Genomic DNA, 24190 nt, shown 5'->3' with positions numbered 1-24190 from the left:
ACTCGCTCAGGACAAAACCACATCAAGAAAAAAAGCTGAGTGCATTAGTGATCGAGATGAAAGCCTGGGAGAAAAAAATGACGGCAAAGCCCTTTATTCTTGGTAGTGTCAATATTTAGGGGGGAAAAGAGACCAGTGGAGAGGGCCTAGGATGAAAAGAATAGATATATTTCTTGCCAGGGAAGAAACAGCCTTCTGATTACTACTATAAAGCCAATTAAAGGGTAATGAGATTGATTTTGCTTGTGGCTCCTAGAATCAATCTCAAGGATTTAAGATATCTCTTGCCTGGACGTCTTGAATCAGTAGAGTTTTCATGTTCCACCAAATGCACTTTATTTTAAAACATCAATTTTCAATGAGTAAAAGAAGAAAGGGGAGAACAGTGGAACAGTAGAAAATCCCCGTAAGTTCTTCCTTAAAACTTGATTTAAAACATTGACAATGGTTTGGAAAATCATTCAGCTTGTTCACGTCTCCCAGACATGCCTGAGACAAGATCAACGCCTACAGCCGCAAAACTGAAGGCTAGGTGTGATTAATAAGAACTTCCAAGAGCATAATGAAGAAGTGGAATGCTGCTGCAGGCTTCAAAGAAGAGTTTTACAAATAAAAGTGAAAAAGATGGAATGGGTGGATATTCAGGAGTACCAAAACCAGGGGGAAAAAATGCACAAAAAAGAAGAAAGGGATATTCTAAGCGGTGTTTAAAAAAGTGAATACAATTCTCTGGAAGATAAAACGTGGTAGAGAGGTGTAATTGCAATTGAAGATTGTCATTGTCATCTGACTCTGTCTAACCTCTGGCAATCAGAAAAAAAGAGGATTCTGATCACAAATGCTGAAAACCATTCACTTCTCCATAAAAAACAAAAATCAAAAACCAAAAAACAGAGTTCCCAATGGGTTTATTCTACGGCAAGGGAGAAGGGAATGAAGTTGCATGAGACAGGGAACAATTTGAAATAATAATATATAATTTTATTTTCTTTTTTGGGAGGGAATTGCTTTTTATAATACCGTATTCACTACAGCGATTTTGAAAAAGACAAATGACACCAAATCATGTAGAGTCACAAAAGAATTTCTGCTTATTTGGTGTATCCTTTAGGTAATTCTACTGGAATTTAAATTATTCATACAAGTAAATCTTAATCATTTTGGCCTTTTGGGAAGGCCAAAAAGAAACGTGGACTATTCCAGGAAAAAAATATTAGTCTGTGTTTAAGTAAGTACCTTCACAACTGCCAAAAGTCTAACTCATTGCCCTAATAACAGCATTGAGTAAACCTGATCTGCTATTAGTAATAGTTTGAGGATTCTAAATTCCTTACGTTAGCGATCTCTATCTTTTTTTTTTCTTTTGAGTTTGCTCTATATTTACTGATCACCCACTATTGTTTGGCTGTGCTCCATCCAGAGATATACCTATGATTAAGACAGTGGAAGTCTCCGGAGCATGTATTCTTCTGGAGAGAACTACACACAGAACCATTAAATACATATGTTAAGAAAATATATTGGGGGCTTATTAAGTGGTCCCCTTATCTGTGGTGACTCTTTTTGCAGTTTTTGTCACCCACAGTCAACTATGGCTTGAAAATATTAAATGAAAAATTCCAGAAATAAACAATCCTTCAGTTCTGAATAACTTGCATTATAGTATGTTCATAATATTGTTCTATTTTTACTATGGATTACCATTGTCAACATCTTACTATGCCTAATTCACAAACTAAACTTTATCACAGGTATGTATATTTAGAAAAAATATTAACATAATTCTATTCACCATTTTGGGCATCCACAGAATGTTTTGGAACATATCCCTTGTGGACAAGAAAGGATTATTATTCTATAAGCAAAATAAATAGGGTGATATGACAGAGAAGATCTAAGAGTTAGGGAGTTAACTAGCACACAATAAGGGGGGGCAAGGAGGGAAGAACAGAAGTTCATTACATTAGACAAAGGGGAATGAAGGGAAGGGAGGGGAAATGGGAATAGGAAAGACCTTAGAATGAATTGGACATCTAGTTATTTTCATGGGGTTCAGGAAGTGTCTTTATTATTGGGTGACATTTGATCTGAAACCTGAAAATGCAAAGAACCTGAGACAAGAATTCTAGGCAAGAGGCAGTGCAAAGGCCCTGTGGCTGCAACATTGTGGTTTGGATGATAAACAGGAATAGAGGCTAGTAGGACTAACAGGCACTGCAATCTAAGAAGAATGAGACAAACTACTGACTATGGCAGAAGGCAGAAGGCACAATATGGCTTGTAGGCATAGCAAGAAGTTTTGCTTTCTTCTAAGATTAATGAGGAGCTACTGAAGGGTCTGATGTATATGTAACAAAGATGATTTTGGCTCCTGATAAATGGTGTGTGTGTGTGTGTGTGTGTGTGAATAATGTTGGCTGCAGGGAAGGTGCCAATCAATCCAGGCAAGAACTGATGACATGAAGCTGAAGGCAAGTGGGTACATGTGAGATAAATGTGGGTGTAAAACTGTCACTTGGAGAAGAGAAAGGGCTGAGGGGAGTCCAGAATTCCGAGGTTGGGTGCCTCTAAATGGAGTGGCCAGGTTTCTTTTGAACGCTAGGCCCATGATGGCCTGTGAGGCATCTACCTGAAGAAGTCAAGCACACAGATGCACAGAGGTGGCTGCGGCCCACGGGGAGGTCTTAGCTAGAGAAACAAATTTGGGAGTCGGTTTTCTTCTGCACAGTTCCTGGCAGACCACCCAGGCACACATTTGGTAATTAATAAATGCTTATGAAGTGACTGATGGATAATTGACCGAAAGGGCAAGTGAGAATTTTGCATCCTGGAAGACGTCTTGAATCTCTTGGCAAAGAGCATCCAGGAAGTGCTTGCAAAGTGCCAGGTGCTGCAGCAGCTCAATTAACATTCATCATTGTGGATGCACAAGATGAACCTCAAGGAAGCAGCGAACTGCTATTCCAGTGGCTGACCCTGCCTGGCTTAGTTGGTGCCAGGCCCACTGTCCAGCTGCCTGTACCTCCTGTCCCTCAGCCTCAGGATCTTTCCTCTTGGTGGCTTAATTCCTGGCCCAGGCATCTTGCTTAGTTCTCTCCATGGCATTGTTTGTGTTCTTTTTAGATATATATGACAATAGAATGTATTTCGACATATCATTCATACATGGAGTACACTTCCCATTCTGTGGTTGTGCATAATGTGGAGTTAGCTGGTCGTGTGTTCATATATGAACGTAGGAAAGTCATGTCCGATTCATTCCACTGTCTTTCCCATTCCCCCCTTCCCTTCATTCCCCTTTGTCTAATGTAATGAACCTCCGTTATTCCCTCCCTGCCCCCCTTATTGTGTGCTAGTGTCTGCTATCAGAGAGAATATTCATCCTTTGTTTTTTGGGGGACTGGCTTATATTATTTAGCATGATAGTCTCTAGTTCCATCCATTTATCAGCAAATAGCATAATTTCATTCTTCTTTCTGGCTAGTGATATTCCATTGCCTGGATGTCCACATTTCTTAATCCATTCATCTGCTGAATGCACTGGTTGGTTCCATAGCTTAGCTATTGTGAATTTACTGCCATTGTGTCCTTCCATTCAGGGAATACTGTCATGGATCCCACTGTCCCCAGGGACTATCTCAGAGCCTGCTCTCCAGGGGTTGCAGAATCTGCCCTGAATCTTATACATTAAGTACCTATTATGGGCCAAGAACCACAGTAGACACTTGAAATAGTTACAGCAATCCAGAAAACCAGATGTTTACCTTTGGCTTCAGCTTTCATCTAGCTGGGAGAGTCAGTTTTTGGCTTTAAGTCAAATAGCTAGAAAGCGGTGGAGCGAGAAGTCAAGACAGGTCCAAGTTGACGCTGCAGCTGAGCTCCCTGCCCTCTTGGGCCTGCTGGCTGCTGGGGTTTCCTGTGGAATCTGCCTGTACACTCTTCTCACCTTGCTCCCCACTGGAGTCCCCGGGAGGATGGTACCTATGCTGACAATCAGTTATCGAGGCAGTTGGCCTGCAGCTTTGCCCTGGAATGACACTGTTTCCTACTCTACAACTGTGGGCTTCACTGGGCACACATTTATCTTGTGAACTGGAGGATCCTCCCCTGAGAGAGACCCACAGACCAGGGGGGTCACCACAGAGACAACAGAGAATGGGGAATACGGCAACAGCCCAGCCAGGACCAGGGAAGAGGTGGCAGCGGAGATGGGCTGATGACTCTGGAGGAGGGCAGAGAGCTGTGTATAAAAGGACGTGGACTCTTAACTAGCTATAGCTAAGAGGGCAGATGAACTAGAAAAATACACATCAAAAAGCCATATTCATTGTTCAAACAAAATAGCCTTCACGGCTTTATGTAAATGCGTTAATAAAGTTTCACTCTCTCTGGCCACATGCTCTAATGGGGAGGCTTTCTGTCTTCATTAGGCACGTCCCTGAGCAGCCAGCTGTGTACAGGCAGAGACTTTGACTCAACCCCGTCGCCAGCAGGAGCCACAGTTTCCCAGCATCCAACAGGGAACAGTGCCTCTGCTCCCCGGAGGCCAACCCCTGGGAGGCCCAGCAGTTGGGACAGGAATTACCTGCAGTTCACATTCCGCTGGGGGACAAAGTGCATGTGGCTGCTTCGGCTGGAGCTCATCCCAGCTGCACCTGTTCCTCTAGCTCACTTGACCCTTCCTTAACTGACACCTGGCTGGCTGGCTGGGCCCCATGCTGCCTCCAAAGAAGTCAAGCTGATGAGTACCCATTTTACAAGAGGGTTTGTGTCAGAGATGGGACATGGAATTTCTAGAGGCCAGCTACCTACGGACCACACATCAATCAGGTATCCCTGATGAAGGGGTTGAATTGAGAAAGGTGGAAAGATTTGTTTAAAAGACAGATGAGAAGGAAAGACAGGCCACACGTGTACCATATCTTTTAATGACAGCATTGTGGTGTCGGCCATTCATTAGATGTGGCTGTGATTAGGAAACTCATTGGTGAAAGGAGGGCTTGGGAAACTGCTGTGGGCCCCTGGATGTCTGAAGCGCTTCAGCGAGGTGACTACTGCAACAGGCACAGTGTGGCTCTGCCGGGAAGTTTGCTTTTCTGCTAAGAGTCATGAGGAACAACTAAGGGGTGTTATTTATGTGTAACAACGATGACTTGGGCTCCTGTTGATGAATGTGTGTGTGTGTGTGTGTGTGTGTGTGTGTGTGTGTGTGTGTGTGTGTGAGTGCACAGGTGTTGGCTGAAGTGAGGGTGCCAAGAGTCAAAGCTGGAAGACCACACAGGAGGTTGCCGACCTGCACCAACTCAGGGAAGAAATGAATATGGCTTCCTGGACCTGGAGGAGAGCAGGCACACTCGAGATGTATTTGGAGGTAAAACTGTCACTGAAATCTTGTAAAACTTGGAGCCTAGGAAGAGTGGCTCTGAAGATAATCTGAATGTGCCCGTCTCCTCTGATGATGTTCCACCTGACTCAAAGGCTGAGTGACATGGCCACAAAGTCCTCTCTCTCACACACACATGCACCCACACGACGCAAGACTTTAAAAATGTGCTGAGTTACTTCGTAATTCTGTTCTCTTTTATTATGACACTAAAAATGCCGAAGGCCAAGTTCTTGGCTATATTTCCAATACCTAGACCAAAGCTGAAATGAACCGGATCTCTGTATCCATTTCCAGAACATATGATATGAACCAATAGGTGACTGTTAACAAGCCCAGGGTCTCAAGCATTGGTGCCCAGTCTTCCCCAGGGAATTTTTGTTCATGCCCCTAGACAGAGTTCTCAGTTATGTTTGAATTTTACTAATATTCTTTCCCTCAGATACCTAAACTCTCTATATCCCAGCATGTGGTTGTAATTTTTCTGACGGAGAAACACTAAGGGCAGTACTGGAGGAGAGCTTGGGACTCACTCATTCACAATTTTCATTGAAAACACACTTACTTAGCACATTTCATACGAAGATTGATATTTATCTTATTTTCCCTGTATTTGACTATTATCAAATATTCAAAGGACAATAGACTGTATAGTTGGTGACAGGGCAAGGTCAGACTACCAAATACATTGGAACTCATCCTGGATTTTTTTTCATAATTTTCTCCTCTCTAGCACAATTCCTGGGATGAGAAACTCCAGTCCACTCTTCACTGAAATCAAGTTTACTTGCTGAATTTCATTGCCCTTCTACAAGAAGTAAAATTTTGTGTAGAAAAAAATATAATAAAGAGTGATGTCTGCTCTTAAGATATTGATAGGAATGTATTCAGATCTTTGAAACAGGTTCAAAACCAGACCTGGAGAGTACTGAAGTTCAAAGATGAGTCTCAGGAGTGTTGAACTGGAATCTTCCCCCCTGACAGGGCACACTTTAAAGGCTCTCTGCAACTTTATACTTAATCAAAGGAATAATAAAACTGAACAAGGGCCCGTGGGCCTTTGGTTTGAAGGATATTAGTTTGGCTATTGAAGAAACTGGTCAGGATAAAAATAGGAAATAGTCCTGCCTTTCAGCCTCACTCCTGGTACTTCAGGTGATTAGGAAACTAACTAGTGAAGGAAAACTTTGGAAACTTCTGTGAGCCAGTCAGGCTGTTGATGAGTCCAGAACGTTTTCTTAACACTGTTACCTTTTTGATTAAGAACACTTAGAAATAGTATGTTAACATCTTTTTTAAAGTTTTTTTTTAAATTTATTTTAATTCTCTTGTTTTTAAATAGAGTCCATATATTTTTTAAGCAATCGCCAAGATTAAAAATATGGCCCATTTTCATGTAAGGCTTTATCATTTTAAAAATGTCAACTAAATATGACAAATATTAAAACTTGCTAAATGTGAGTGCCCAGAGAACCCAACTATTTCTTATTCTTTGTATGTGCTCTGCTGGAAACATTTCAACATTTAAGAAGTGCTAAGAAATCCGAACTACAGTAATAATAATAATAAAAAACAGAATATACATTCTGAGGGAATTACAAAGGATGCTTGATTTACCTCTGCCATGGTTAAAAATGTACGGCTTCTGATTTAAATGAGTTTGTAAGTACTTTTAAAATAATGCCTGATTTCAAAATATAGATTGTGAAGATGTTAAATTTGGTGACATGTTAACAAACATTAATAGAAATCAACTCCCAGGAAACCTGAAATCCCTCCAGTACTAACTCAGCGCTGACAATTCATCATATTTAACAAGGTGTATTGGAAATAGCCGTGCACTGACCTCCCGAGGACAAATGATCCTCTTGGGACGAGGCGCCTCTTGCTGTAACTGATACACTGCCAAAAAAAGGGAAAAGAAAGATAATTGTGATTAGAAATCAACAAAACATACCAACATGCCTTCAAATATTTTTACCTAGTTCTTCTCCAGAACTGTAAATAAAAAAAAAAAAAAAAAAAGGTTACAGACACATTTTTTAGACTGGATAAAATCAGGTCATTTATATGGAAATGAGTCACTGTGAATGTAAACTGGCAAAATTGATTTTTTTTATTCTTATAAGGCCAATTTAATTTCATAATTGTTACTGGCATTGTTCATTTTATGGCTTTCTTGGAAGGCTAGATACAGCTAAAATTCTTTTGACTATTTTAGAGATGAAATTCTACTTGTGAGTACTTGAGTAGTAAGATCATGTAATAGGATTCCTGAATGTAAATGCCAATGCCTCTTGACACTGCAGGGAAAGAACCGGCATTACGAGTGCCATTTTCTGAAATGTTACAGTTATGTGCAAAGACGACTGGTTCCGAGTGAATAAGAGGCACCAAGTCATCCTCCTGTCCCTACCTTTGTGTCTGCCTACCACCAAGGATTCCCAGTCATCTGACCACCTCCCTTCTACCAGCACCCCTCTTCCCTGGGCCCTTTCAAACCTTAAATAGTAGTAACTCTCTTATAACCCGCTTCAATGACAAACTTTCAGGCTTGGGCATGGAGAAAAGCCAGTAATTATATATAATACAACTTATCTATTTTTTCAGACTACAATGAATGGTTTTCCTGCTGATCAGTTCATTTTCTTCCTTGTCTCTTTTTATTTCTATGGTGCTGGGGCTGGAGCTCAGGGCCTTGCAGATGCTAGACAAGTGCTTTACCACTGTGATACATCCTCAACCCTGATCACTTCTCCTAGAGAGAAAAGCTACCCTATCAAAGCTGGTACCTTTGATTCTACTTCCATGAAATCTGAGGTTGAAAACCACCATGATGATCTTATCTTCAGAAACCGAAAGAGGCAAGAATTAATTTTATAGAATGAATCCTTGAAAAGTTAAAAACTAGATTATGGAAAGCCTTTGTAAAAACTGGGATAAGCACAAATGTCTGATTTATTCTTAGGCCTAAATTTTTTTTTAATTGAAGGGCAGACAGTCATATGAATATAGGTATAAAATTCTAGACTGGGAGCTGGGTTGTGGCTCAGTGGTAGAGCACTTGCCCAGCACGTGTAAGGCACAGGGTTTGATTCTCGCACTGCATATAAAAAAGTGAACAAAATAAAGGTCCATCAATGTCTAAAAAAATTTTTTTTAAATGCTGGACTATATTTGTATTATGGCTCCCTGATGCCTACAGCTCAACATGGGGTTGTTTTGTTTTATTACCTAATTAAGTGCAGACAACCCAGCCTTAGCACAGAAGAGAAACAATCTAACGCTCTTATGGATGTTGTAATGTGTCCATTTCTAAGTGTAGATTGTCCAAACTAACGATGGTGCACATGACGTAGAAGGACAACTGTACCCACATCTGAAAGGAAAGCAGAGTTCAACATAGCCTTTTGAGAAGGTCACCAAAAATGACAGACAAATAAAAAGGTGGCCTCTAAACACCTATCTCCCCTATCTGATTCAAATGTATGATATGTCAAGATCATTGTACTGTCATGTGTAACTAATTAAAAAAATGAAATAAAATGCAGCACAAAGGCTCTGGCCAGACACTGATGCCATGCTCTTCCCAGTCTCAAAAAAAAAAAAAAAAAAAAAAAAAAAGCCCACAGGTCCAAGTAGACCACTCTATGGGAAGTGGGACTGGGTGCAGGAATGATGCACTGTTTTGCACATGAGATCATCAACCTGTGGGCACTAATCATTCATCTGCGTTGTGATTTCTGTTGGCTTCTACAGCATAGCCTGGACGATTTTCCTCTTCTGTTTTTTCCTCTCTTATACCTGTGGCTGATTCCTCTTCTGCTAACCCATTATCAAGGGAGATCCCCAAAGTCTCTTCAGGTCTTATTCTCTTTCCTCTGCCCAAGGAATCTCCTCTACATCTACATTTCACTTTTCACCTACATGCAAAAGGCTCCCCTGTTTGCTCAGAACACTCTTCTAAGTGCCAAGCTGAATATGGAGCCTGTTCTAGTGATTCCTCTTGCGTTTCTTAAAAGGATCTCAAAAAGTATTTATTCAAAAAATAAAAAAGAATATAACACAATGAATCCCACTTTATATATGATTATAATGCACCAATTAAAAAATAAATAGAAGGGTAACCAGTAGAATAGAGGAAGGGCGTCAGGGGGAGGGAGGGGACGGGAGGTACTGGGGACTGAAATGGCGTGAAATCTGTTATGTGCATGTTTGAATATATCACATTGAACCGCACTTTTATGTATAAATATAATGCATGATTAAGACATAACAATTTTTAAAAAGAAAGCAAAAAGGATCTCAAGTTCAACTCATCAAACGTTGGACTCATGATATTTCCCTTGAAATCTAAGTCTCTTCCAAAATCCTGGCATTAGCAAAGTCACCATCATCCATGTGATTTCTCCACCAGCATCCTCAAAACCATCCATGGCACTTTATGTGGCCCGTTTTTCACCAACGACAAATTGTCAATTAGCTTTGTCAAAGTGTCTCAGCTCTGTTCACTTGTGTCCATCAATATCTCCTACACCCTACTCCAGGATCTAGACTCTAACTCCCTCCAGCCTGCTCTCTCCCTGATGGCCAGAATAACTATTGGACAATGTCCATCAAATCATGGCCCTCCCTGCTCAAAAGCTTTATGACCTCCCATTGCTCTTGGACATGTCCAAAGTCTCCCACATAAATGGTCTTGTTTCTGACCACTTCTACAATCTCACTATGTATCATGCTCTCTGCTCAGCCACATTTAGTGTCCTCTCCATTCCTAAATGCCCATGCACCAACCTCAGATCCTTTGTACGTGCTATACTGTTTGTCTACAGTATTCTCTTTTCCTCCCTTTCTACCTTTAGTTATCTGTCCCTCATCATCACGACTTGAGTTCAAATATCATCTCTGTGGAGGAGTCCCTCTTGACACCCCTCACCCCAGATCCAAAACCATCTCCCTATTCTGTGCTCTTATAATTTCCTGTATTGTTCTCTATGTCACTTATCTCATCACCATTCTGTACTTACTGGTGTGATTTCTAAAAAATAAAAATAAAAATTCTGTTTCTCCTTCCATGTAGTAAGTCCTGAAATGAGGAAAGGGATCATGTTTATTTGTGCTTGGTTTAGTAACTTCAGTATTTTTTGAAGTGCTTTGAATATAATTAAAGAGAAAACAATATGCCCTATTTTTAAGAATCCTACCAGCTTTGGAGGGAGATTCAGAAATTAGAAATAGTCTTATGGAGCAGGGCAAAATACAGAGCTGGCATGATACCACCTGTTCAAGGCTGTGGTCACCAAGACCCCTCAGAATGGAATACTTAAGTGAACGATGGTGTATCTCCCATTGGACGCCGTGCCGGGGTAGTAAGGATTGGGGAGACTCTTGATACGCTAACCTGGGTAATATTCAGGATGTTCTTTGTGAGTGAAAATGTTAAGGTAAAGGTATACAGTTGGTTCTCTGAATCCATGTGTTCCACGTATGAGGATTCAACTAACCACCGATTGAAAATATTTTGGGAAAAAAAAATTCATCTGTACTGAATATGTATGATTTTTTTCTTGCCATTATTTCCTAAACAAAACAGTGTCACAATTGTTTACATAGAATTGACATCGTATGAAGTATTATAAGTAATCAAGAAATGATTTCAAATGTAAAAGAGGATTTTGTTCATTATATGCAAATACGATGCCACTTGTTGTGAGGGACTGGAGCACCTGAGGATTTGGGTACCTGCAGGGTGTCCAGGAACCCATCCTGCGTGGACACCAAGGGACGATTATATACCTATACCTACAGGCATGCACATACACACACACACACACACACACACACACACAAACCCACCCCGACCTTCAGGTATTATATATACATTTTAAGAAAGGGAGTAAAATAATAGGTTTGTATTCATTTTTGCTTATGTCTGCATAAATAAGCTCTGGGAGGAACAAGGAAGTAATAAAAAGCAATTACCATCAGGGGATAAAAAGAAAAAAAAGGCAGAAGTGGAAGGAATTCCCCGATGTCCATCTTGTTCTACCGTTTGACTTTTGAGCCACACGTATGTATTTCTTATTCAAAACAAGGCGGAGGGGCTGGGGATGTGGCTCAGGTGGTGGTGCGCTCGCCTGGCATGCGTGCGGCCCAGGTTCAATTCTCAGCACCACGTACAAACAAAGATGTTGTGTCCGCCGATAACTAAAAAAAAAAAACTAAATATTGAAAAATTCTCTCTCTCTCTCTCTCTCTCTCTCTCTCTCCCTCCCTCCCTCTCTCCTCTCTCACTCTCTCTTTAAAAAAAAGAAAAAGAAAAAAGAAAACAAGGCAGAGAGGCTGCTGGAGGCAGGGTCAGAGAAGCCTGCTGGTGGAGGAGGAAGCTGACCGAGGACAAGGTGACCAACAACAGAGAGAAGTGGCTGCCTGGAGCCCTTTATCTCTCCTGAGTCAGGGTCAGCACTGCCCAGCTGCTCCTGCCCAGGCTGCTGCTGTTAATCAGTCTAATGGGAGTCCAGGGGCCATCTCCCAGAATCCCAGAGTTTGGGCTCCAGGTGGATGCAGAGTCCACATTCAGTGAGACCCACCCACCCTTCTCTCCGTTTCTTTTGGTAACTGGGATTGAAACCAGGGATTCTGAACCACTGAGCCACATCTCCAGTCCTATTTAATTTTTTTTTTTTCAAATTTTGAAACAGGGTCTAAGTTGCGGAGGCTGGCTTTGAATTTGTGATCTTCCAGCCTTAGCCTCCTGGGCTGCTGGGACATAGGCGTGCGCCTGGCAGTGAACACCTTTTTTAAGGAGGAGGCCAAGATGTATACCAGTTTTAAGAGAGAAGCAGTTTTAGCTCAACACTCCTTTGCAATTCATAACAGCAAATATGTGAGCATCTGCTACATGCCAGACACCACAGTCAGCATTATGTGGAGACTCTGAGGATGAATGGAGAGGCAGGAGAAGAGAAGAGACAGCATACTAAGTACCTGCCATGTGACAGGAGCAATACTTTATTGAGTTCTCTCTTTCTCTCTCTCCCACAGAAAACCAACTTCCTATCATTACCATTTTCATTTCTCAGACAAGGAAATAAGAACAGAGAAGTTCAACATTTGTCCCAGGGCATTGGGCTAGATGTAACCTTTTGATCCCGGGCCTTGGTTTATTGTGCCTGTGCCTCTGGGCCTTTGCTCTTGCTGTCCCCTGGACTGAGTTGCTCTTTCTCAAGCTACCCACAAGGCTCATTCACTGCTTTCATTCAGGTCTCTACTTAAATCTCAGGTTGCAGGGCTTCTGTGACTTGTCTGTAGAAAATTCCACCCATCACTCTGCTCCCTTATGCTTCTTGGTGTTTCTCAGAGCTCATTACCATGAGCACCATTAACAGATAAAATATAAATATTTTACTTCTCTAGTTCATACACTACCTCCCCTGAGTATAATGAAGCCCTCTGAGGGCGGGAACTCTTGTTCTGTCCACTGAGTATCCTCAGTGTCTATGAAAGTGCTGGGCACAGAGTAGGTGCTTAATGAATACGTGGTGAAGAAATGGGCTCTAATAGCCCATGGATTACAGCCTGTGCCTTTGAGGAGCCTGATCCAAGGAGGGGGATGTGCTTAGAGAAGCAAATCAAGGTGGGACCTGAGCTTTAATGAGGAGTAAAGGAGGAAGCCATTCTGTTTGCTCGGGGGGGCTGGCTTCCCGAGGGGAGAGGGACACGGGGCTCCCCTGGAGGGATTAGTGGGGCTTTGCAGGTAAAAAAGAAAGAGGGTTATGGGGCAGGGGGAAGAGCATCAGCAGGGAAGGAAAACGATGTGCCAGTTGGTCATTCAGAGGCCAGTGTGGCAGTTGTGCCTGGTGTGCAGTGTGCAGAAGGCCCTGTGGAGCTGGCCGAGGGACACTATGCTAAGAAGCTCAGTGCTCTCTGTCTGCAGGAGGAGGCAGAGACATGGTTTTAGCAGGAAGGTGACATCACTAGTCTGTTTTAGGATAACAGTAAAGATAGAGCCATTTGAAAGATTAGGAACTGCCATTTTTCTGGGCACCTACTATGTGCCAGACGCCTTATGTGCATCTTCTCTTGAGTCATCCCCAAAAGTTACCACATAACTATTCTTCCTCACTGATATAGTGGTGAGAGTGCTACCCACTTTGAAGACACTCAAGATCACACAAATAATAGAATTAAGTCAAAAATCTAGATACAAATCCTGGTTTTCCGGAACTCAAAGTCTGTATTTCTCAGCCTCAGCTGGTAGTTCCCTCGAGCCAGACAGGCCCACCTGGGCTGCTTGCATTAGGATCTCCATGAAGCCATCATGAAACACAGGTTCCCAGACTCCACCCCTGGAGATGCACACTCTGTGAGTCTGGCAAAGATCTTGATTTCTGTTCTTTTTCAATCTCCTCAGGAAATTCGAATGCACGTCCAGGGGCAGGGGACAAGTGCCCTTTGCCTCACTGAAGGAGGAACTGATCAGGGGGAAAACCGGGAGACAGGGAATAGAGAGAGAGCAGTACTTCTCGTGGACACAAGGGAGATCGTGAAAGCGTGAGTTCAGGTAACACTGGTGGAAATGAGAGGGGTTGACTGCTCAGGAGGGTAGAAGGACTTGACCACAAACTGAATGGAGGGAAGGACCCCCAGGGAGGGGAGACTGAGATGCCAATAACAGAAATGAGGGATGCATTGGACCATCTCTGGACAGTGCCTCTCCCATGTCAACAGCCTAAGTCCCTGCACTCTTTTAGGCACTGGGGATACTGCAGGGAACAGAACAAAGACCCTATCCTCAGAGCGCCTCACTATACTCAGAACAGATGTCCTCTAGGAAGCCCTGAGCCTTAGCAAAGAGAAATGCAATAGTTCACCAAATGCTCAGTCAAAAACAGAACCAGACAGGGGTGACTTGGAAGAGGAAGTGAGAAGACCCCTAAGCAACCCCCTAAAGCCAGGATCCCTCAGTAGCAGACATTATTAGTTTATTGCTTATTTCTTAGTCAGAAGGTCTGAGAACCTGTAAGATCTGCTCTATGCTGTTTCAAGCAACAAAAGTTGGCAAATAGGTACAGAATCCTATTTTCCATCTGGGTTATGTGTCTGTCTATACAGATAATGAGAGGGTAACCAACTGCAATGAAAACCAAAAAAAAAAAAAAACAGAGCCCAATTTTCTATCTTAGCTTCAGATGAGAGCCCATTATTTTCAGGATTAGCTATACTAGAACAAACATCTGTGAAAAAAAATTCTCCAAGGCATGTTTAATATAACTGAAACATGTCACATAACCCCAAAATGTCACTTCTTGAATTTTCTTTGTGCGACAAACACATTTCACAGCAAAATGCAAAAATGAATGTCACTTTCTAGGTGGTTCTATGAGCAAAGAGGTGATATGATGGAATTTGCTTCTACAGCAATGTTCCAAATATGTTCCAGGCACTCCCTTGCCTTGGGCCCTCTACCACTCAGGAGAGAATTCTTAGCACTGGAGAAAGCTGTTTGGCAGGGGTGGTGGTCACTGGGAAATGTGGAGGTGGAAGACAGCCCTAGATTCCCAAGACAGCTAAAGTAGATTTAGAAACCAAAATATTTTATCTTTTCTTCAGAAAGAAAACTTAACCCCTTTTCTTCCCCTGGGAACAGAATCAACTTACTCCTGTGGAAGTCCTGTAAAAGCTCATGGCCTGGGCAGTGCCAACATCTAGCCAGATCCATCAGTTCCTAGGAGAGCCCTCAGGGATGGTCCCCGTAGCCCACTTCTTTCCAAAGGGGGAACATGAACACTGAGTCCAGCCACATGATCATGACCCTGAGCCAGACCCACCCTGCTCATTGCCCATGCCTTCTTCCAAGACTTTCAGGGAAAACACTCCTGGATATAAGCAGGGAATTATCGGTGTTTTCCATGTCCTCTTGTTTCAACTCTGTCCTCCAGCATATTCAAATAAAAAAGTGTCATCTCAGTGGGTTTTACTTCTCCTGTTCAGTGGCACTGTGACAAAACCCAGAATCAGGCTTGCAGTGCACCAAACCCAGAAGTACCAGGCATACATGTGCATAAGAAAAACCTGTGGGGTTCCCTCAATTGCAGCTCACCCAACTGTTCCCATGCGACCATCAGCGACAGGACCAAGAAATAATGAATGCAAACTTCCCCCAGGTGATCCTGATACAGGGTGTGCACTTCAGGGTTGCGAGCTTCCAAACTCCTATTTAGGAACGCAGGCACAAGCTGCAACTGCTTGGCCTCCTGCCTGGGACAGTCTCATGGGACAGTGTCAGTCAGGCATAGCACCTGCTGCCCAGTTGGCATTTGGCATCTTCAAATAAAAATCTTTCTGAGTTTACCCAAGATGGCTGGCTTTTGAGCCTGTCTGCTTGGGTAGCGTAGTTCATATAGTTCTGGCTTAAATTTTGAAGGTGGTTTCATTGTTATTTTTAAGCAAACTTAAAAAGTAGTGTTTTGTTTATTTATTTTTAGGGCATCAAACCAACTTTTTCTCAGTGACTTTCTCAATGTTCTGGGATTTGGTCTTGAGAGTTGAGGATTAGCTGAAGACATGATTCTTTGGGGTAAGATTACTCTGTGGAAATAGCTCAGTAAATGATAGTGTTAGCTTCCAAGCAAAGGAGAACAGAGAGGGCAGGAACTTAGGGCGGCCACATGACACCATAGCTCCTTGAGTTCATCTTATGTACCCTTGTGGCCCCAGTGTCTGACTTAAGGCAGAGACTTAATAAGCACTGGTTGAATGAATGAATAAATTAATGAACATAATATATAATTTGGGAGAACTGATTTCTGCAGCTCTTTACTCTTTTTTGATAAGTTTATTTTATTTGTTATTTTTTTATGTGGTTCTGTGGCTCAAACCCAGTGCCTCACAAATGCTTGGCAAGTGCTCTGCCACTGAGCCACAACCCCGGCCCAGTTCCTTACTCTTTGGAGCTTCAAAGTGTGACATCTGTGGTTACTTGCCCAGCATCCATGTCCATCTTCCCCTTTCCAATATTACTCCAAGTTTTCCAAGTGTGTTATATAGGATTGGTTCTTTCCCGAGTTCCAGGGGAGGGTCCTGATCAATCTAGGAAAGTTAGCACACCCCAACTCCCCCATTCACAGTGATGGACTCCTGAATAGGTAAGCTAGGTCTATCAAGGCTGAAACTTAATTCTGAGATATTACTTGAAGGGTTAATTAAGCAGAATGTCTTGCTACCAGCTGCTCTTGAAAGAGGAAGCAATAGGGTTATTGGTAGCTATCTGGGGATCAGAAGGGAAGAACATGCTAAGAATGTACCAAACATAGGAAAGTGGAACAAATGAAGGAAGAGATATATAAAGGACTGTGGTAATGTTATTTTAGTTGCTGGAGCAAGTTATGACTGAAGCCAGTATCTCTGGATTTTTTGCTTACGTCAATCAATGTAATTGAGTGGGGTATTGTGTAACTTAGAGCCAAGAACATTGCAAATGGCATTACAATTTAAAAAGGGCTTTTTAAAACTCAATCATTAGAAGTACACCAATTTTTTCTTAGTATGCTATCATAATTGGGATTAATGCTTCACAATAAATATATAATAACAAATAAATAAAAGTTATAGTCAGTAATCATCAATGAGAGCAAAGATATAGCATTAGTTTAGATACTAATGAGTTTGCATTAGTGTCAAAATTAATCTCTCAAGGATGATTTCTGAGCATTTCAAAGAGAAATGCAAAGGCGATTCCTGAGGTTCAGAATGGATTTACCAATAGGTTATTTCAAACAGAACAAATTTAATGTTCTGATAGCTTTTTTGAACTTTCAGAAAACATGCTATTGTTTTAGCATATTTAGATATTTAGAAATACCTCACTCATTGTTGATTCCTAATATTTATCCTCTGGCCTTCAGAAAGTGTTTGCTGCAAGAACAAACAAATGAATGGGAGATGGTCTTGGGAATGAGATGACGTACTGTGAACCTGATAATAATAGTAGGAAATACCTTTGTAAGTGCTCCAAAATCCCAACTCAAAGAATTCATGCATTGAGGACAATCAAAAGAGAGTTCTTTCTCAGAGCTGTCCTGTAGGGCATTGATCGGTATATTTTTGGTGCTGTGAATGTCACTCTCCTTATTTTTGGAGATGCAGATCATTAGGGGTTCTGAAATAGAACCTGACTGACCGTTAGCTGGGTCGAGTAAAGAGGAACATTTTTTATATGCCATTATGTTTGTGTTAAATGTCCTAAGCCATTCCTTTTTCCTAATAAAGTTTTATGATTCTAGAACAAATTTAAAAAATGTAACTTAGATCCAAAAATCAAATTTAAACCCAATGGTAAAAAAAATTTTACCCAAGGGTAAAATTGATATTGTGGACATGTAATTAGCAATGTTCCTTCTAGCTTCCTTAGGACATAAAAGTGCTTTTAAGAGATAAATTAGGTGGCCCAAGGTCACTTAGAAAAAGACGAAATAAATTTGAGCCTATGCCATCTTTTCGCTTCAGTAAAGCTCTCCATGGTGGCATTTACTCAACAAATATTTATTGGGTAGTTAATGTATGCAAGGTTGTGTGCAAGGCCGGGCAAGTCATGGAACACCCAGCACCTCTCTCTACAGGTATTTTGTTGATTTACTGTCAGAGCACTTCACACTCCATTAGGAAACAAACAAACAAAAACATCCAATTACTAAGTCATTAGCAGTGTCATTTAAAATCGAAGATGGGAATGCAGAGCGCAGGATTGCAAGGGCCCTTAGAGACCCAGCACAGCCCCTTTATTTCACAGATGGAAGAACAGACTCGTGCAGTAAAGAAAGATCCAGGTGCCTCTGTATGTGCTGACATGGGAAGACAAAAACAAGATATTTGAGAAGCTGAAACAAGCAAGCTCAAGAACACAAAGCAGCATTCACCACTTGGGCCAAACAAAGTCCCAGCCACAGATGCCTTGGTGCTAGGCTTTTTTTCTTTTTTTAAACAATGGGAAGGGAATGCTTTAGAAAACTGACAGAGGCCATCCATGGGGAAGGGAGAAGGGGCATTGGAATATGAGGGAATATGAGTGGGGGCTGGTTTGTGGGTTACAGGAAAATTTTATTCTTTATTTCTCTAATGTTTTATCTTCTTTGCAGCTTTGTGTTGCTTTTATAACAAGTAATCTACAGATGTGTGCTTGTGCATATGTATTTATAATATACATACAGTCACACATCACTTAATGAGGGGGATATACAGGAGCTATGCATTGCCAAGTGAATTCAATGATGTGCAGCCATCACAGAGAACATCCCCATAAACCCACTTGGTATGGCCACTACACACCTGGGTTGTAGAGTATATACTATCCTGTGTACAGTCCACTGTTAACTGAAATGTCATTATGCAACACACATCTATATCTGTCTATATTTATATGGATGATAAATGTGCATATATGTATATGTACACATGCATATATACATATATTTAAAAATATATATATATATATATTTTTTTTTAAATACATAGGAAAAAGTCTTGGAGACTTTCTGGCTGTGGGTCAGGCTTGTTTTTGAGTCCCACTCTGGATAACAGTTCACCATATTTTGTGAAACTTCTGCACAGTTACTTAGCCTCTCTGAGCTGTGGTTTTTCTTATATATGAGATGGAGATAATAATAGTACCCATCAATTAGGGCTGTAATAAGAATCTAAGGTTCAGTCGCTTAGTGCAGTGGCTAGCACAAGGCAGGTTCTCAATGGACATTAGCAATAACAGCAACATCAGTAACCATATTAATAATTATTTTTACAGCATATTATTTTAATATTTATATTATAATACTTTACATTATTTTTACTGGTACCTAGTAGAGCCGAATGAGAACCTGCCTCCTCTGGCCCTGGTACGGTCGGTTTCCAACCTACTACACTCCTCCTTCTCTCTCTGGAGAATTACTGAGTCAGGAAGATGATACCAAGAAAAGAGAACATGAGTTTAAAGTGATGACCATTGTTGTCTTCATGAGGGGAGCTGACTGGGCCACTGATGCTCAGATATGACCTCTATTCCTAAGGAGTCATCCTTAGCAACCAAACATTATTATTTGCTGTTAATTTTTTAGCAGATAACTGCATATAATACTATAGGCTGAATTATGGTCAAAAGCATAATTTACGTAAGTCAACACATTTTACCCTTGATGACCAAATGTGCAAAAAATAAAAATAAAGCCCCATATTGAAAGTCAGAAGGTAAACCTCCCTTCCAAAAGCATTCCGGAAGTGGGTCTTGGAGGTTGTAGAGACTCTGCAACCCATAGTATATTCTCTACAAATTCCAGTCTTGGGGGTTGTGGGTGGGATGCTGAGTTAATTCTTTCGTTGGTGGAAAAAGAAGGCTTTCGGGTTTTGGTGCTGTGGCGTGGGGCTGCGTGTGTTCTACACCACCAGCCTTTGAGAAGGCAGGCTGGCTAAAGACTTCTGAGGAGGCTTGCATTTCGGGTACTCACAGTATGATTTCCATATTGGAGGCTGGTATTCTTCAGCATCTAGAAAAAAAAAAAAAAAGAAAGAAAGAAATCACTCTGCAGGTCTGCACATCAAACTGTCAACAAGTATCTTCTCTGGAGGGGTAACTGTCAGTAGTACTTGCCATCCAGTCCCAGGGAGACTTTCCACTAATTTAGGGGACAGTTCCAGGCACGAGGAAGGGAACGTGCATGGCAACCTTTCGGACCCAACATCACTTTCTTCAGATCTCTTACTGTGACAGCATCAATTGCCTAACAATTTTCATAGAGCCCAGTAAATCAAAAAAGATTTTTAAAGCAATTAACTTGATTGTACCCTCTAGTAATCCTTTCAAACACTATTTACTCAACTTGGCATAATAAACATATAATTTACCTCACAGTTTCCAATCAGACCTTTAGCCCATTTATTAAGATTTGAGGGCAAGATGCAAAGTGGCAAGTATGGAATATTAAATGTGGAAAGTTGTCCAACCCAACTCACTGAGCTCCTAAAAATCCTGGGTCTGACAGCAGAACATTGATGATCCAATTGGAATTGCATTATCTCCTTGAATTAACTCCAATGTGTGACTTAGAAAATTTCCAGAAACCTCTCAGCAATCAGAAGTGTCAGAGCAAGAGAGTTACAGCAAAATGGAGAGGATGAAATTGGTATTCATCACTCCAGAAAACAGACAATGGGAGAAAAATCTGCTTGTTCAGTCGACTCAACAACCCTGCGCTGACAGCTGAGCTTATTATTCTGATGCGGTGATTATAGAGTCCTCTTGGCTCACAGCTATGAAGACTTGTAAAATATACTCCAGCCTGATAGCCAGGGGAGAGAATTCTTTGCCCCAAATCACAAGGCGTAGATCTGCGGGGCACACGAAGAGTTCTCTAATTCAACTTGTGTTATCCTCCACTCCCAGGAAACCCACAGCCTGTCCCTACAGGGTCCCCATCCTTGGCTCCTGTCCTACTTAACCTCGGGTAAGCAAATGGCTTGAGAGCGTTTTCCTATTTGAGAAAGAAAACTAACACAAAAGAGGTAACTTTTCCCAAATCCCACTTAGTTACACTTGTGTAGCTTAAATTATTTTACAATGAATATCTTGCTCTCTGGGCCCATCATATCACAGCACTCAATCAATGCCTGCAAAGGTCAATTCATATAAATGAGTCTGTTGCTACCCATGTAGGGTCAGGAACCCACATATAATAATCAGCTGCGTAGCCACACACACAAATACAGCACACTGATAATGGCTTAAGCTGTTCAGACTCAGTTTGCTGAATAAATACGGGCGCTCACTCTTAATATTTTTGTCAAATTATCTTATAATAGTGAGCTTGTAATTTAAATGATCAATTAATTTCATCCCATATGTAACAAACCAATTTTAATGGGCTAATGAGTGTTTTATTTAAAAAAAAAAACTATTTAAATAAAAGAAATCAATTTGCTAAACTTATAATAAAGTTCTAGAATCATCTATCCCATGTTACCTTACCAGAAAAGCCAGACCCTGTGTGTTAAGTGTGGATGACATCTTTGAAAACATTTTTTTTCAAAGATAAAGAGAAACACACACCACATGGACACATTGCACAGAAATGTTTACCCATCTACCCCAAACTATACTGTCTTGTCATTTCAGAGGACATTTATTCTATGAGGCAAGTACAACCCACAGACTCCAAAATTGTCTGGACTGTTCATGACCTAAGCACCACTCTCTATATATTGGGAGGCATCCCTAAGACAGAAGAGGTAGTGAGTCCCCTTTATGCAGATCTTTGAATATAGTCCAGCTGCTCAGCTTGGATCTGCTGAGGTTTTCTTACCTAAATCCAGAAGTTTAAATAAATGACCTCTCACTTTCCATTTCAGTCTTATTGTTCTGAGAAAAACCTAGGATTGGGTTTCAATGGAAATGTTTGGGCCCTAACCTAAATTTGATAGAGGCTGCCCTGAATATTCCATAAATTACCCTCCCCTTTCCAGCTGCTCCCTATTGGCAACACAACATGGAGGTGAAGAGAGCACCTACAGAAACTGGAAATTAGAACCCTCCCTTGCACAAAATCCACCCCTCCATATTGTCCCTCTGTGCTACAGTAAAATTGAGCGCCCTCCTGTGGCCTAAGGCACAGCGTCATCTGCAGCTACCCATGTTTCTGACTCTGCTGCATGCAGACATTCCCCTTTCTACTTCTCATCCAATCCTGCTGGCTTCCTCTCAGTTCCTAGAGCAAGCCAAGCTCTTCCAAGTCTCCAGCCTTTGCTCTTGTGGACTCTTCATGTAAAAAGCCCTGCAATAGATCTTGGCATGGTTCACTTGCTCTGTCACATAGGGCTCAGCTCAAATATCATCTCCCAGGGGCTTTCCCTGCCAACCTCGCAGAGTGGCCTCCCCCGACCCCCTTCCAGTCCCTCTCCTAACACACAGATTATTTTTCTTCATAATGTTTATTACCATCTGAAATTCTTTATTGATTTGTTGGTTTGTTGGGACTGATTTCACTCCACTATTTGTCAAACTCCATAAAAGCAGGAATTTTGTCTCATTCACTTTTGCATTCCAGCCCTTAGGAAAAGTAGCTGGCATAAAACAAGTCTTAAAAACTAAAACTAAAATGGGTTCTATAAAAGAATGAACTCTCAGTGTCCAAGTCCTAACCTCCCTCCTGGGCACTGTGGGAATTCGGGGAGACTGCATAGGTCTGCCTTGCACACAGCAAGTTCTGAAGGAAGCCCCACAAACGTGCACCACTCCTGGGCCGTCCCTTGCCCTGATCTTGTTTTCGCTCCCTCCACAGAGCCAATGACTGTCTCCATTCTTGGCCCCAGATCTGGAGCCTGTAATTAAGTTCCAGTGCTGTTGTCATGGAAGGTTTTTCTTTGCCATAAAAGAACTCAAATTGAGAGGCCATTTGTCATGCTCCAGTGGAACAACTATAATTACCTTGGCCTTAGAGACACGTTTCACAAACCACTATAGCGCACTGATAGGAGGCTTGGTCAAGTGACAGAGCACAAAATATTTTTTAATATGTTGAAACAAATCTTTAGCTGCTTCTAGCACAGTCCCCCAGACACACACTATTTGCTCTGACTTCATACAACACTCTTCAGTGATCTGCCTCACTCTTGAATAGCCTGACACTCTTTTTTTAAAAAACCAGGAATGAGTTTTCAAGGCCATTTAGTTGACCTTCATCATTTGGCAAATGAGGAAAGGGAAACAGAAAGATTGAGGGGCTTCTTCAAGGTCATGAGCAAGTTAGAGGCAGAGGTGGGAGCTTTGTTTTCGAGGCCGTAGACACATCAGTCATCCCTGCCAGGCAGCCCCCCTCATTTACATATATTGAAATCACAAAAACAAAATTATCATATAACAGATTTATTACTTCGGTTCTTGTGAAGCTTGAAAGAAAAATGAAATAGAGAAAAGAAAGAAAATCAGTGCTATGAAAAATTGCCATTAGGTCAAGTGGTGGGACACATTTGATCTGTCTCTGTCCTTCCATGTAATAAAGTCCAGGAGACATGAGCTGTTGCGAGCACCCAGGACATAAATGAGGTGGTTTTTGAAAATGTATGATTTTGCTAAACATTTTGGAGAGATGGGCAAAAAGCAAAAGGTAGAGGAAGTAGAAAAAGAAGGCCAGAATCCAAAAATAAATAAATAAGGATCTATCACTGAACTTAGAAGACAGTAATACATTTTCAGAAAAGCCTAAGGATCTTAGGGACAAGAGAGGTTTAGAATACACATATTGCTTAAAAACACTGATTAATGTGGATCTAACCTTTAAAAAATATATGTTGACCTTCGACTCAGACATTTTATTCATGGGAATCTAGCCTTAGGTAGTAACTGAACACATACACACAGATAAATAATGAACTAGCTGCTCTATGTATAGCAGTAAACCTAAATGTGCAGCAGGTCGAGATCAAATAGTTATTGCATATGTTGCCATGGAAATGATGGTTTGGACCATAGTTCTGTGGTCAAGAGCGAGACTGCCAAGGTTCAAAACCCAGCTCTGCCACTTACTAGCTTTGTGACCACAGGCAAGTTATCTAATCTTTCTTGTCTCAGTTTTTTAATCTAAAAAATGAGAGTAATAATACCATCCAACATGCAGCACTGTGAGGACTGGATGGGTTGATAGGCATAAAATGCTTAGTCTGTAAAGAGAAAGTAACAAATACACTTCATAATAGTCATGTGCAGGAGAAAGTTAAAAGAGAAGTCACTTACGGGGGCGGGTGGGGGGAGAGAGAGAGAGAGAGAGA

The 24190-nt window shown here is 41.4% G+C and overlaps 1 protein-coding gene across 1 annotated transcript in view; it reads right to left on the bottom strand.

Moving 5' to 3' along the window:
* The window catches only part of Chn2 (chimerin 2), a 264189-nt gene that overhangs the window by 129145 nt on the left and 110854 nt on the right, over nt 1-24190 (bottom strand). The window contains exons 2-3 of the mRNA XM_076863644.2: nt 19879-19917; nt 7230-7285 (exon numbers count right to left, since the gene is read on the bottom strand). Coding sequence (XP_076719759.1) covers nt 7230-7285; nt 19879-19917 — 95 coding nt within the window. The remainder of the gene's footprint in view (nt 1-7229; nt 7286-19878; nt 19918-24190) is intronic.

Source organism: Callospermophilus lateralis, chromosome 1 (assembly GCF_048772815.1).
Source record: "Callospermophilus lateralis isolate mCalLat2 chromosome 1, mCalLat2.hap1, whole genome shotgun sequence".
NCBI classification, from domain to species: domain Eukaryota; kingdom Metazoa; phylum Chordata; class Mammalia; order Rodentia; family Sciuridae; genus Callospermophilus; species Callospermophilus lateralis.
Note: the sequence above shows the minus strand (reverse complement) of the source record. Positions and strands in the feature narration are given on the sequence as shown.